Consider the following 15,875-nt stretch of genomic DNA (forward strand, 5'->3'; position numbering starts at 1 on the left):
TCCAAGAAGAAGATAATAACAATTGTAAATATATATGCACCCAACATAGGAGCACCTCAATAATATGGCAAACGTTAACAGACATAAATGGAGAAATTGATAGTAACACAGTAAAAGTGGGGGATTTTAACACCCCGCTTACATCAATGGACAGATCATCCAGACAGAAAATCAATAAGGAAACACAGGTCTCAAATGACACATTAGACCAGATGGACTTAACTTATATTTATAAAGCATTCCATCTGAAAGCCTCAGAATACACATTCTTTTCAAATACACATGAACGTTCTCCAGGATAGATCACATATTGGGTCACAAATCAAGCCTCAGTAAATATAAGAAAATTGAAATCATATCAAGCATCTTTTCTGACCACAACGCATGAGATTAGAAATCAACTAAAAGAAGAAAACTGCAAAAAACACATGCTATTAAATAACCAATAGATCACTGAAAAAATCAAAGAGGAAATCAAAAAATACCTAGAGACAAATGAAAATGGAAACACGATGATCCAAATGCTATGGGATGCAGCAAAAGCAGCTCTAAGAGTGAAGTTTATAATGATACAAGCTTACCTCAGGAAACAAGAAAAATCTCAAATAAACAACCTAACATTACACCTAAAGCAACTAGAGAAAGAAGAACAAATAAAACCTGAAGTTAGTAGAAGGAAAGAAATCATAAAGATCAGAGCAGAAATAATGAAACAGAGACAAAGAAAACAATAAAAAAGATCAATAAAACTAAAAGCTGGTTCTTTGAAAAGATGAATATAATTGATAAGCCTTTAGCCAGACTCATCAAGAAAAAAAGGGAGAGGGCCCAAATCAATAAAATTAGAAATGAAAAAGGAGAAGTTACAACTGACACCACAAATACAAAGGACCATAAGAGACTAAGCAACTATATGCCAATAAAATGGACAACCTAGAAGACAGGGACAAATTCTTAGAAAGGTACAATCTCCCAAGATTGAACCAAGAAGAAATAGAAAATATGAACAGACCAATTACCAGTACTGAAATTGAATCTGTGATGCAAAAACTCCAACAAACAAAAGTCCAGGACCAGACGGCTTCACAGGTGAATTCTAACAAACATTTAGAGAAGAGTTAACACCTATCCTTCTGAAGCTATTCCAAAAAATTACAGAGGAAGGATCACTCCCAAACTCATTCTATGAGCCCACCATCACCCTGATACCAAAACCAGACAAAGATACCACACACACAAAAAAAATTACAGGCCAATATCACTGATGAACATAGACGCTAAAATCCTCAACAAAATACTAGCAAACTGAATCCAATGATACATTAAAAGGATCATACCCAGTGATCAAGTGGGATTTATCCCAGTCATGCAAGGATTTTTCAATATCCGCAAATTAATCTGTGTGATACACCACATTAACAAATTGAAGAATAACAATCCTATGATCATCTCAGTAGATGCAGAAAAAGCTTTTGATAAAATTCAACATCCATTTATGATAAAAACTCTCCAGAAAGTGGGCATAGAAGGAACATACCTCAACATAATACAAGCCATATATGACAAATGCACAACTAACATCATACTCAACAGTGCAAAGCTGAAAGCATTTCCTCTAAGATCAGGAACAAGACAAGGATGTCTATTCTTGCCACTTTTATTCAACATAGTTTTGGAAGTCCTAACCACAGCAATCAGAGAAGAAAAAGAAATAAAAGGGATCCAAATTGGAAAAGAAGTAGTAAAACTGTCAGTGTTTGCAGATGACATGATGCTATATATAGAAAATCCTCAAGACACTATCAGAAAACTACTCAGCTCATCAATGAATTCAGTAAATTTACAGGATACAAAATTAATACACAGAAATCTGTTGCATTTCTATACACTAACAATGAAAGATCAGAAAGAGAAATTAAGGAAACAATCCTACTTACCATCGCATCAAAAGGAATGAAATACCTAGTAATAAACCTACCTAAGGAGGCAGAAGACCTGTACTCTGAAAACTATAAGATGCTGATGAAAGAAACTGAAGATGACCCAAACAGATGGAAAGATGTACTGTGTTCTTGGGTTGGAAGAATCAATATTGCTAAAATGACCATACTACCCAAGGCAATCTACAAATTCAATGTAATCCCTATTAAATCACAAACGGCATTTTTCACAGAACTAGAGCAAAAATTTTAAAATATGTATGGAAACACAAAAGACCCCGAATAGCCAAAGCAATCTTGAGAAAGAAAAATGGAGCTGGAGGAATCAGGTTCCCTGACTTCAGACTATACTACAAACCTACAGTAATCAAAACAGTATGGTACTGGCACAAAAACAGACACATAGATCAATGGAACAGGATGGAAAGCCCAGAAATAAATCCATGTACCTATGGTCAATTCATCTATGACAAAGGAGGAAATACTATACAATGGAGAAAAGACTGTCTCTTCAATAAGTGGTGCTGGGAAAACTGGACAGCTACATGTAAAAGAATGAAATTAGGACATTCTCTAACACCATACACCAAAAAAACTCAAAATGGATTAAAGACCTAAATGTAAGACCAGATACTGTAATACTCATAGAGGAAGACATAGGCAGAACACTCTTTGAGATAAATTGCAGCAATATCTGTTTGGATCCATCCCCTAGAGTAATGGAAATAAAAAAATAAACAAATGGGACCTAATTAAACTTAAAAGCTTTTGCACAGCAAAGGAACCCATAAACAAGAAGAAAAGACAACCCTCAGAATGGGAGAAAATATTTGCAAACAAAGCAACTGACAAAGGATTAATCTCCAAAATATACAAGCAGCTCATGCAGCTCAATATCAAAAACCAAACAACCCAATCAAAAAATGGGCAGAAGACCTAAATAGACATTTCTCCAAAGAAGACATACAGATGGTCAAGAGGCACATGAAAAGCTGCTCAACATCACTAATTAGAGAAATGCAAATCAGAACTACAGTGAGGTACCACCTCACACTGGTCAGAATGGCTATCATCAAAAATTCTACAAATAATAAATGCCGGAGAGGGTGTGGAGAAAAAGGAACCCTCCTACACTGTTGGTGGGAATGTAAATTGCACCCAGTGTTCATTACAGCACTATTTACAATAGCCAAGACATGGAAGTAACTTAAATGTGCATCGACAGATGAATGGATAAAGAAGATGTGAGATATATATATATACACACACACACACACACACATACAATGGAATATTACAGCCATAAAAAGAATAAAATTATGCCGTTTGCAGCAGCATGGATGGACCTAGGGATAATCATACTAAATGAAGTGAGCTAGACAGACAAAGACAAATATCATATGGTACCACTTATATTTGGAATCTAAAAAAAAAGATACAAGTGAACTTATATACAAAACAGAAACAGACCCATAGGCATAGAAAGCAAACTTATGGTTACCAAAGGAGAAAGGGAAGGTGGGGGAGGGATAAATTAGGAGGTTGGGATTAACAGATACACACACTACTAGATACCCAAGGACCTACTGCATAGCACAGGGAACTATACTCAATATTTTGTAATAACCTATATGGGAAAAGAATCTGAAAAAAAAATATATATATATATAACTGAATCACTTTGTTGTACACCTGAAACTAACAACGCTGTAAACCAGCTATATTTCAATTAAGAAAATAAAATAAAGAAAAAAATCAATGCAAACAAGTAAAAAATCTATTTTTTGAAGATGAAAAATATTTTGCTTACTCTGGTCAAATAAGCTCAGTATATGTGAGCTTGTGGTTTAGACACCTTTGTGGTTAATAAACATTTTCATGTTCATCTCTTTTTTCATATAGCTTTCTTAGTAGTAATTTCACCAAAATATATATATTTACTACACAAATGATTTCATCCTTTTTTTTTTTTTTTTTTTGCCTAGAGCACCTTCATAACTCAGGTGTAGACTTAATTGTGAAACAAGCTACTTTTAATTGGAGTAGATACTTTCAAATCACTCATAATACTAGCTTTTTAAAACCGATTTTAGTGGAGGGAAAAAACCTCAAAACTTTCATAAGATTATGCTAAAGCACAGTATATATAATAGTGAATTGCAGAGGGGGGTGGAGGAGAGTGAAAGGGGCCACAAAGAATGTAGACACTGTGCCAGTTTTCTGCTCCTGTCACCACATATTGGATTTAACAGAAAACCACTCCTAGAAGAATACTTTCCAATAGCTTTTCTGTGGCTTTTTAAGACTGCACAAATTCTTACAATGTGACCAGAAAAATAATTTCAGGTGATGTGTTAAAAATACATGTGGGGCTCCTGTGTAACACCCATTTCATTAGGAAGCAAGCAGGGAAGCTGGCTGTCTCTGTTCTTACCTTTCTCACAGTGAGGTCCGTAGAATCCATCAGGACACTGGCAGACCCGTCTTTCATTACAAAAGCCTCCATTTCGGCACCCTCCTGGGCACTCAGCTTCACCAAAGAGAAACAAGGTTTATTTAGAAAGCTTTCAAATCATGTTGAGTGAATTACAGGGAGCATGAAGAGGCTAACGGTCACTTTTTCCCCAGCACACCAATTATCATAATTTATTGAATACCAGTACTTCCACTTCATTCTCTCTACACTGCCTGTACTTCACTAAGTCTTCATGAAAGTAAGATACTGCCTCTCAATCCTACTTCCAACAGTAGGGAGCTCGTGGAAGAAGGCAAAGCAAGCTTTATGTTCTGCCTTCCTCCCACCCATCAATCTACTGCACCTCCTTAAATTCACACTGAAACAGAATGATGGATATTGCCCTCAGTATTCATTTTCAGAGGGGGGAATGACCTTTTGGTACATCTTTAGGGCACTGAAAGCCTCCAGAGCTTAAATTCTGTGCTGGAAGAGCTTATATCAGGATGGGAAAGGAGACAGCATGGGAAAGCCTTCATGCTTAACTGGGTATCGGGGCTGTGGTGGAGAGGTACCTTTGCAGATCACTGGCGTGATCTTTGGAAGTCAAAAGCACCAAGCTTTTGGCAGGGGGTATGGGTCGTAGTAGTTGCTGGTGATGACTGACACCCTTGCTATGAGGTTGGGGACTCCCAAAGATTGTGTTGGAGGAGGGAAAGAAGAGAGGTGGAAGACAGGGCATTTTGAAGGGTACTGGAGTTCCTAAAATTGTGAGTGCAGTCAAAGCAGAGAAAGTCTGTCTTAGTACTATTACTGGACCCTACGTTTACCCCTCCTCCCACTGGTGTGGTTTTAATTATACAAAATAATTATCTATCTATCTAGCTACAATTTTTGGCCCAAATCACACCTGGAAGCCTTATGAGCCTTCTCTGGGATCACCATCACTGATTACCTTGTTGACATGTTTTAAAGAAGATGGCATTTTGAGGAGTCTGCAGGATGGTGTTGCCTTCAGAATTCATTACAATCACATTCACTTCAAACGCTGCCACTCCATCTTGTTTGCCGAGACATGGAAAACCAACTTGAACAACTAAAGAAAAAGAAGGTATGGAGGAACAGTTTATCTAGTTGATCCCAGTTTTACAGAAATCTTGGTAAGAGAAACAAAGAACAAAGCAAAAATGTTCACATTTTGTCATCAGATATGCTTGTATCTCCACTAGAGTAGGGACTGTATTTTGATTATCTGGGCATTCTCCACAGAACGTGTACATCATGCTGAGTGGAGAATTAATGACCCTCATTAATTTGTACCCTACTAATATGAAATTGGGGATATTTTGTTCATAGTCTGAACTTGTACCATCTTGAAAAAAAAGATGGTAAAATGTTCTCTAAAAAGTAAAGGTAGCATAGATTAATTAGGGTAAGAAACTTTGTGAACACCTTCACCAGCCTCCATATAATTCAAAAAGAGCTAAAAGTTAACACTGCAGAATCTATTAAATAAAGCCCTATAAACCCCACTGGTTTATTTTTACTCTGTGTGCTTGAAAGTGACAAAATATGTTCTTTGGAAAAATTCTACAACTCAGACTAGACCCCAATTGTTGGACTGAGTTAATAAATTTAATATTTTCTCAGGCTATTTGTTAATACTGAGAAGTGCCCATATCTTGGGGATCTAGAAGAGAGTTTGCTGTGATGAAGTAATCTCACAATAGACATATCTAATGGTTTAGGTTCCTAAAGAGGAGCCACTTCTTTTTAGTGAAACTGATGATCACTTGGGGTATGTAGGTGTAGACTAAGCAGACAGTGGGAACTAATAGTGTTGCTGTACAGAGACGGTGAGGAGTTGTCCACAACTTCAGCTGTGAAATACCCACAAATCATTGGGTGGAAATTGTCTCAAGTCATTGGCTGAGAGGCTGACTTCATAAATTTCTGAAATCCACTGGATTATCCTAACGTATCCACTGGAGAAGACTGATCTAGCTGATCCACTAGACTCCAGTTCTTCCTTATGAGTAGAACAAATATTGCTAAGAGGTATACATATGAAATTCTGTTTCATTTCGTTTCTGTATGGCAGGTTATGGTTACTGCCAAGCTTGGGAAAATCGTACCATGCCAAGAAAAATCCTTTCCCTTCAGAGTTTTCATAAACCTTTCCCCTAGTTTTACAAGAAGAAATGAGCTAGAAATCAGTGTGCTCTTTTCCATAATGCACTGCACACCAGTTGGTCATACAATCTTCTTAACGTGCTTGGCAACGAGAAACCACTCTCAAGGCTTTGGCATTGTCAGTGTTCATTACTGTGCTCTTCTCCAAATAACATGGGTTTCCAGTTCTCCTGAATCTTGAGATCTGAGCATTATAAATAATTAAATGATGAAAAAAACCCAGATATTTTAACAGAGGTAAAAAGAGAGAAAAAAAACAAACTTGTTTCTGAAGTCCCAAAGTATAATTGTTCCCACTGAAAACCTTGGTTTAATGAAATCGTATATATGAAAATGCAAATTTACAAAATACAAAAATCCATAGTAGGGATTTCCATTTAAAAAGGAAGCAAAGGACTGTACAAGGAAAACCCCGTTGGATCTGTTATTGCAGGATACTTGTGAAATATATATAGGATTCTTTCTTATGGCTGCATCCTGGATCTGGAAATTTTACTTGGTGACCAAGGGGATCTGAAAGGCTACATGGATACAGAAGATATGCAAAAAGCAAGACTCCGATTCTTGTCGTAGAGCTCACAGACTTCCTCACTTACCGGCCTTTTCTTTCCTTGTTTTTACAAAATGTCTTCCCTTTTTTTCTGCCCTCTCCTCTATCAGTCTCTCCTTTTCTATCTGCCTCTTCTTTTTTCTCCCAGTTTTCTTTTTTTTCCCCTGCTCTGCACCTGGATTGTATCTTCACCGAACAATTGGGCACTTTGAGAACTAACTGGAGGCAGTCTTGTAGGGAAGAGCTGTATGGAATTATCTGCTTTTATGGTGAACTTGTCATTTGTGAATGGGTATCCTGTTCATGATATTAATTGCTAGCAAAAACAAGAAAATGAGCACAGGAGTAAAACGTGGATTTTTCTGAATACGCATTGTGATGACCAGCAGTTACCTTACTGACTGATATCCAGAGGAGAATAATTTGGAAGACCCTTGTGGCCGTGTGGATGACAGGCTTTTGGTGCTCCAGTCAGGTGTCAGGGCTGTGCCTCTGAGGTGGGAGAGCCAAGTTCAGGACACTGGTACACAAGAGACCTCCCAGCTCCACATAATATCAAATGGCGAAAATCTCCCAGAGATCTCCATCTCAACACCAAGATCCAGCTCCACTCAACGACCAGCAAGCTACAGTGCTGGACACCCTATGCCAAACAACTAGCAAGACAGGAACACAACCCCATCCATTAGCAGAGAGGCTGCCTAAAATCATAATAAGGCCACAGACACCCCAAAACACACCACCAGATGTGGTCCTGCCCACCAGAAAGACAAGATCCAGCCTCTTCCACCAGAACACAGGCACTAGTCCCCTCCAGCAGGAAGCCTACACAACCCACTGAACCAACCTTAGCCACTGGGGACAGACACCAAAAACAACGGGAACTACGAACCTGCAGCCTGCGAAAAGGAGACCCCAAACACAGTAAGTTAAGCAAAATGAGAAGACAGAGAAACACACAGCAGATGAAGGAGCAAGGCAAAACCCACCAGACCTAACAAATGAAGAGGAAATAGGCAGTCTACCTGAAAAAGGATTCAGAATAATGATAGTAAAGAGGAAATCTTGGAAATAGAATGGAGAAAATACAAGAAACGTTTAACAAGGACCTAGAAGAACTAAAGAGCAAACAAACAGTGATGAACAGCACAATAAATGAAATTAAAAATTCTCTAGAAGGGATCAATAGCAGAATAACTGAGGCAGAAGAACGGATAAGTGACCTGGAAGATAAAATAGTGGAAATAACTACTGCAGAGCAGAATAAAGAAAAAAGAAAGAAAAGAATTGAGGACAGTCTCGGAGACCTCTGGGACAACATTAAACACACCAACATTCGAATTATAGGAGTCCCAGAAGAAGAAGAGAAAAAGAAAGGGACTGAGAAAATATTTGAAGAGCTTATAGTTGAAAACTTCCCTAATATGGGAAAGGAAATAGTTAAGTCCAGGAAGCACAGAGAGTCCCATACAGGATAAATCCAAGGAGAACCACGCCAAGACACATATTAATCAAACTATCAAAAATAAAATACAAAGAAAAAATATTAAAAGCAGCAAGGGAAAAACAACAAATAACACACAAGGGAATCCCCATAAAGTTAACAGCTGATCTTTCAGCAGAAACTTGCAAGCCAGAAGGGAGTGGCAGGACATATTTAAAGTGATGAAGGAGAAAAACCTACAACCAAGATTACTCTACCCAGCAAGGATCTCATTCAGATTTGATGGAGAAATTAAAAGCTTTACAGACAAGCAAGAGCTAAGAGAATTCAGCACCACCAAACCAGCTTTACAACAAATGCTAAAGGAACTTCTCTAGGCAGGAAACACAAGAGAAGGAAAAGACCTACAATAACAAACCCAAAACAATTAAGAAAATGGTAATAGGAACATACATATCGATAATTACCTTAAATGTAAATGGATTAAGTGCTCCAACCAAAAGACACAGACTGGCTGAATGGATACAAAAACAAGACCTGTATATATGCTGCTACAAGAGACCCACTTCAGACCTAGGGACACATACAGACTGAAAGTGAGGGGATGGAAAAAGATATTCCATGCAAATGGAAATCAAAAGAAAGCTCAAGTAGCAATTCTCATGTCAGACAAAATAGACTTTAAAACAAAGACTATTACAAGAGACAAAGAAGGACACTACATAATGATCAAGGGATCAATCCAAGAAGAAGATATAACAATTGTAAATATATATGCACCCAACATAGGAGCACCTCAATACATAAGGCAAATACTAACAGCCATAAAAGGGGAAATCGACAGTAACACAATCATAGTAGGGGACTTTAACACCCCACTTTCACCAATGGACAGATCATCCAAAATGAAAAGAAATAAGGAAACACAAGCTTTAAATGATACATTAAACAAGATGGACTTAATTGATATTTATAGGACATTCCATCCAAAAACAACAGAATACACATTCTTCTCAAGTGCTCATGGAACATTCTCCAGGATAGATCATATCTTGGGTCACAAATCAAGCCTTGGTAAATTTAAGAAAATTGAAATTGTATCAAGTATCTTTTCCGACCACAACGCTATGAGACTAGAAATCAATTACAGGAAAAAAATCTGTAAAAAATACAAACACAGGGAGGCTAAACAATACACTATTTAATAACCAAGAGATCACTGAAGAAATCAAAGAGGAAATCAAAAAATACCTAGAAACAAATGACAATGAAAACACGACGACCCAAAACCTATGGGATGCAGCAAAAGCAGTTCTAAGAGGGAAGTTTATAGCAATACAATCCTACCTTAAGAAACAAGAAACATCTCAAATAAACAACCTAGCCTTACACCTAAAGCAATTAGAGAAAGAAGAACAAAAAACTCCAAAGTTAGCAGAAGGAAAGAAATCGTGAAGATCAGATCAGAAACAAATGAAAAAGAAATGAAGGAAACGATAGCAAAAGCAATAAAACTAAAAGCTGGTTCTTTGAGAAGATAAACAAAATTGATAAACCATTAGCCACACTCATCAAGAAAAAAAGGGAGAAGACTCAAATCAATAGAATTAGAAATGAAAAAGGAGGAGTAACAACTGACACTGCAGAGATACATAGGATCATGAGAGATTACTACAAGCAACTATATGCCAATAAAATGGACAACCTGGAAGAAATGGACACATTCTTAGAAATGCACAACCTTCTGAGACTGAACCAGGAAGAAATAGAAAATATGAACAGACCAATCACAAGCACTGAAATTGAAACTGTGATTAAAAATCTTCCAACAAACAAAAGCCCAGGACCAGATGGGTTCACAGGTGAATTCTATCAAACATTTAGAAAAGAGCTAACACCTATCCTTCTCAAACTCTTCCAAAATAGAGCAGAGGGAGGAACACTTCCAAACTCATTCAGCGAGGCCACCATCACCCTGATACCAAAACCAGAAAAAGATGTCACAAAAAAAGAAAACTATAGGCCAGTATTACTTATGAACATAGATGCAAAAATTCTCAACAAAATACTAGCAAACAGAATCCAACAGCACATTAAAGGGATCATACACCATGATCAAGTGGGGTTTATCCCAGGAATGCAAGGATTCTTCAATATACGTAAATCAATCAATGAGATACACCATATTAACAACTTGAAGGATAAAAACCATATGATCATCTCAATAGATGAAGAAAGAGCTTTTGACAAAATTCAACACCCATTTATGATAAAAACCCTCCAGAAAGTAGGCATAGAGGGAACTTACCTCAACATAATAAAGACCATATATGACAAACCCACAGCCAGCATCATTCTCAATGGTGAAAAACTGAAACCATTTCCACTAAGATCAGGAACAAGACAAGGTTGCCCACTCTCACCACTAGTATTCAACATAGTTTTGGAAGTTCTAGTCACAGCAATCAGAGAAGAAAAAGAAATAAAAGGAATCCAATCGGAAAAGATAGAAGTAAAACTGTCACTGTTTGTAGATGACATGATACTATACATAGAGAATCCTAAAGAAGCTACCAGAAAACTACTAGAGCTAATCAATGAATTTTGTAATGTAGCAGGATACAAAATTAATGTGCAGAAATCTCTTGCATTCCTATACACTAATGATGAAAATTCTGAAAGAGAAATTAAGGAAACACTCCCATTTACCATTGCAACAAAAAGAATAAAATACCTAGGAATAAACCTACTTAAGGAGACAAAAGACCTGTACACAGAAAACTATAAGACACTGATGAAAGAAATTAAAGATAATACAAACAGATGAAGAGATATACCATGTTCTTGGATTGGAAGAATCAACATTGTGAAACTGATTATACTACCCAAAGCAATCTACAGATTTAGTGCAATCCCTATCAAACTACCAATGGCATTTTTCACAGAACTAGAATAAAACATTGCAAAATTTGTATGGAAACACAAAAGACCCTGAATAGCCAAAGCAACCTTAAAAAAGAAAAACGGAGGTGGAGGAATCAGGCTCCCTGACTTTAGACTATACTACAAAGTTACAGTAATCAAGACAGTATGGTACTGGCACAAAAATGGAAATATAGATCAATGGAACAGGGTAGAAAGCCCAGAGGTAAACCCACACACATATGGTCACCTTATCTTTGATAAAGGAGGCAGCCTCTTCAATAAGACAGCCTGGAAAAAAGACAGCCTCTTCAATAAGTGGTGCTGGGAAAACTGGGCAGCTACATGTAAAAGAATGAAATTAGAGTACTCTCTAGCACCATAAACAAAAATAAACTCAAAATTGATTAAAGACCTAAATGTAAGGCCAGACACTATAAAACTCTCAGAGGAAAACATAGGCAGAACACTATGACATAAATCACAGCAAGATCCTTTTTGACCCACCTCCTAGAGCAATGGAATTAAAAACAAAAATAAACAAATGGCACCTAATGAAACTTAAAAGCTTTTGCACAGCAAAGGAAACCATAAACAAGACGAAAAGACAACCCTCAGAATGGGAGAAAATATTTGCAAATGAAGCAACTGACAAAGGATTAATCCTCAAAATTTACAAGCAGCTCAATATTAAAAAAACAAGCAACGCAATCCAAAAATGGGCAGAAGACCTAAATAGACATTTCTCCAAAGAAGATATACAGGTTGCCAACAAACACATGAAAGGATGCTCAACATCACTAATTATTAGAGAAATGCAAATCAAAACTACAATGAGGTATCACCTCACACCAGTCAGAATGGGCATCATCAAAAAATCTACAGACAATAAATGCTGGAGAGGGTGTGGAGAAAAGGGAACCCTCTTGCACTCTTGGTGGGAATGTAAATTGATACAGTCACTATGGAGAACAGTATGGAGGTTCCTTAAAAAACTAAAAATAGAACTACCATATGACCCAGCAATCCCACTACTGGGCATATACCCTGAGAAAACCATAATTCAAAAAGAGTCATATACCACAATGTTCATTGCAGCAGTATTTACAGTAGCCAGGACATGGAAGCAACCTAAGTGTCCATTGACAGATGAATGGATAAAGAAGATGTAGCACATGTATACAATGGAGTATTACTCAGCCATAAAAAGAATCGAAATTGAGTTATTTGCAGTGAGGTGGATGGACCTAGAGACTGTCATACAGAGTGAAGTAACTCAGAAAGAGAAAAACAAAGACCGTATGCTAACACATATATATGGAGTCTAAAAAAAAAAAAAGGTTCTGAAGCACCTAGGGGCAGGACAGGAATAAAGACGCAGACGTAGAGAATGGACTTGAGGACACGGGGAGGGGGAAGGGTAAGCTGGGACGAAGTGAGAGAGTGGCATGGACATATATACACTACCAAATGTAAAATAGATAGCTAGTGGGAAGCAGCCACATAGCACAGGGAGATCAGCTTCGTGCTTTGTGACCACCTAGAGGGGTGGGATAGGGAGGGTGGGAGGGAGACGCAAGAGGGAGGGGAAATGGGGATAATTGTATATTTATAGCTGATTCACTTTGTTATACAGCAGAAACTAACACACCATTATAAAGCAATTATACTCCAATAAAGATGTTTAAAAAAAAAAAAAAACCTCTTCCACACTGAGACCAGCATGGTGCTCATACAGCCTCAGTCTCGGTCATGCAAACCACTGCCTCACAACAAGGGAAGAGATGAATAAGGTGGGCGAGAGCTCATCCTTGACACCACATGATTATAAGCTGTTCCATGAATATAAATCATCCAACACAAATAGTCATCCATTCATTCTCTCAGAAAATACTTACTGAGTACCTTCTCTGGGCTTCACTTTCTGCTAAGGATGGGGGTCACCAGGAAGAAGATGGTCCTCCCAGAATTAACACCTATATGACAATTTCTACACATTGGATTCCTGATGGTCTTGGTTGAGAAACACCCCTGCTCTGTTGGTTTCATGGGATGACAGAGAAAGAGTGTGCCAACAGGTAAAGCTTTGGCTTGATGGAAACTGTTTTTCGTTATCCAACTCAGGAATTTTGCTGAACCACCCTGCAGTTTGTATTTCCTGTTTTTGTTCTCTTCAGATGCCAGAAAGCAGGCTCTTCATAACTGTTAAAGATCAAGAGTTTTCTTTTTCATGCAACGCTTAGGCATATAGGATTCTGTAGGATGAAAGAACACCTTAGCAGCTTGAGGGTATTAAATAGACCAGCAGAGTAATGAACGGTACCTGGATGCTTAGGAGCAAGACACACTGATTTGGTTACTTTTTAATAATTCAAGTTACCCTCACTGCTCACGCTGGGGGGACTGAGCTTAATGAGGCTAAAGAATAACTGCCCTGAAATGAACTAAAATTCCCATAAACTTCTTGCACCTGCATTTCTGCAAACAAATCCTACATCTGCCTCTAAAGATCTCTATGGGGGGTGGGGGGGTTGTCCGTGTAAAATGTGTGTGTGCATAAACACGCACACATGTGCATGAGTCACCTCATCCCAGGCTTGTTCTTTTTAGTCTCACCTTGCCCAAAGTATCATCCACTTTTTCCTCTACATTTTATTAAAGATTCTAAATTATTAGCAAATGATGTTTTCTCTAAACATGACCTATTAAAATATTCTCATATCATATATTCAAAACCTTACTGCTTCAATATCCTAAGAAGTAGAATTTCAGTAAGCTTTTTTTTACTAGACACAAAAAATTGATAAAAATGGGAAGATTTTGGATATAAGCATTTGCTTAGAAATCCAAAAATTCAAGATTTATTTTAAGTTGAGCAGGTATAACTGTGCAATTAATTAATACATTTTAATGGGCTAAATGAGTTTGTACTTCTTTAATAATCAGAAAAACACAAAAGAAAAATTCAAAAATATGAAATGGAAATTGAGAGACATGCTATGTATTTATCTTACTCCTGACCACTGCTTAAGAAAAAGAACAAATATGATCAAGAAAAATTTTATAGAAAATTATCTTCGACTAAAAAGGAACACCAAGTGACATGGCATGAGACTGAGTAATGCCCTATTCCAAGAATTTGGTGGTCATATTCTAAGAACTTTCTTGTCTCCATGATGTAGCAGTATGCAATAGTACTAGCATTATCATCTGAGCGGAATTGGGGTGCCCATGTATCTGGAATGGGATATTCATATCCTTGAGGCTACAAATCTTAGGTGAGTGTACCTCCAGAACCCAAGACCTTTTTCCTTCATAGGAGCTTCCTAGAACTTAAACCCATCTGGATTGGAAGTAAATCCTCTGGGAGGGCTGTGAGTCATATCGGCAGCACTGGGATGACCCAAGAGAAACTCAGATTCACACTCTTCCTGTCTATACCCACATGGGCACCTATGCCAGGAAATTAGAGAAACTCTGTGCTTATTTAGTCCCCAACTCTTACAGTGCTGGGATGTGGCAATACAGATACATTGGAAGTAGTAGATAACTACAACCTGAAAATGGACTCTGTAAGGGTGCCTGATTTCCTGATTATTTCATCAATTTAAATTAGCTCCTCAGCAAAGGAAACCATAAACAAAATGAAAAGACAACCTACAGACTGGGAGAAAATATTTGCAAATGATGCAACCGACAAGGGGTTAATTTTCAAAATATACTAACATCTCATACAGCTCAATATAAAAAAAAAAACCCAATCAAAAAATGGGCAGAAGATCTAAATAGACATTTCTCCAAATAAGGCATACAGATGGCCAACAGGCACATGAAAAGATGCTCAACATCACTAATTATTAGAGAAATGCAAATCAAAATTAAAATGACGTACCACCTCACACCAGTCAGAACGGCCATCATTAAAACGTCTACAAATAACAAATGCTGGGGAGGGTGTGCAGAAAAGGGAAGCCTTCCTACACTGTTGGTGGGAGTGTAAGTTGGTGCGGCCACTATGGAAAACAGTATGGAGGTTCCTCAGAAAACTAAAAATAGATCTACCATATGATTCAGCAATTCTACTTCTGGGCATATATCCAGAGAAAATTCTAATTTGAAAAGATACAAGCACCCCTTTGTTCATAGCAGTACTATTCAGAATAGCCAAGTCATGGAAACAACCTAAATGTCCATCAACAGATGAATGGATAAAGAAGATATGGTATATATATACAGTGGAATTTTACTCAGCCATAAAAAAGAGTGAAATAATGCCATTTACAGCTACATGGATGGACCTAGAGATGATCATACTAAGTGAAGTAAGTCAGAAAGAGAAAGACAAATACCGTATGATATCACTTATCTGTG

The 15,875-nt window shown here is 37.5% G+C and overlaps 1 protein-coding gene across 2 annotated transcripts in view; it reads right to left on the reverse strand.

The window, feature by feature from the left end:
• WIF1 (WNT inhibitory factor 1) overlaps window positions 1-15,875 on the reverse strand; it is a 156,199-nt gene that overhangs the window by 18,413 nt on the left and 121,911 nt on the right. For both annotated transcript variants that reach the window (XM_036865884.1, XM_036865885.1), the window contains exons 5-6: window positions 5,351-5,491; window positions 4,375-4,470 (exon numbers count right to left, since the gene is read on the reverse strand). In XM_036865884.1, the coding sequence (XP_036721779.1) occupies window positions 4,375-4,470; window positions 5,351-5,491 (237 nt within the window). The remainder of the gene's footprint in view (window positions 1-4,374; window positions 4,471-5,350; window positions 5,492-15,875) is intronic.

This window comes from Balaenoptera musculus, chromosome 10 (genome assembly GCF_009873245.2).
Source record: "Balaenoptera musculus isolate JJ_BM4_2016_0621 chromosome 10, mBalMus1.pri.v3, whole genome shotgun sequence".
Classification (NCBI taxonomy): domain Eukaryota; kingdom Metazoa; phylum Chordata; class Mammalia; order Artiodactyla; family Balaenopteridae; genus Balaenoptera; species Balaenoptera musculus.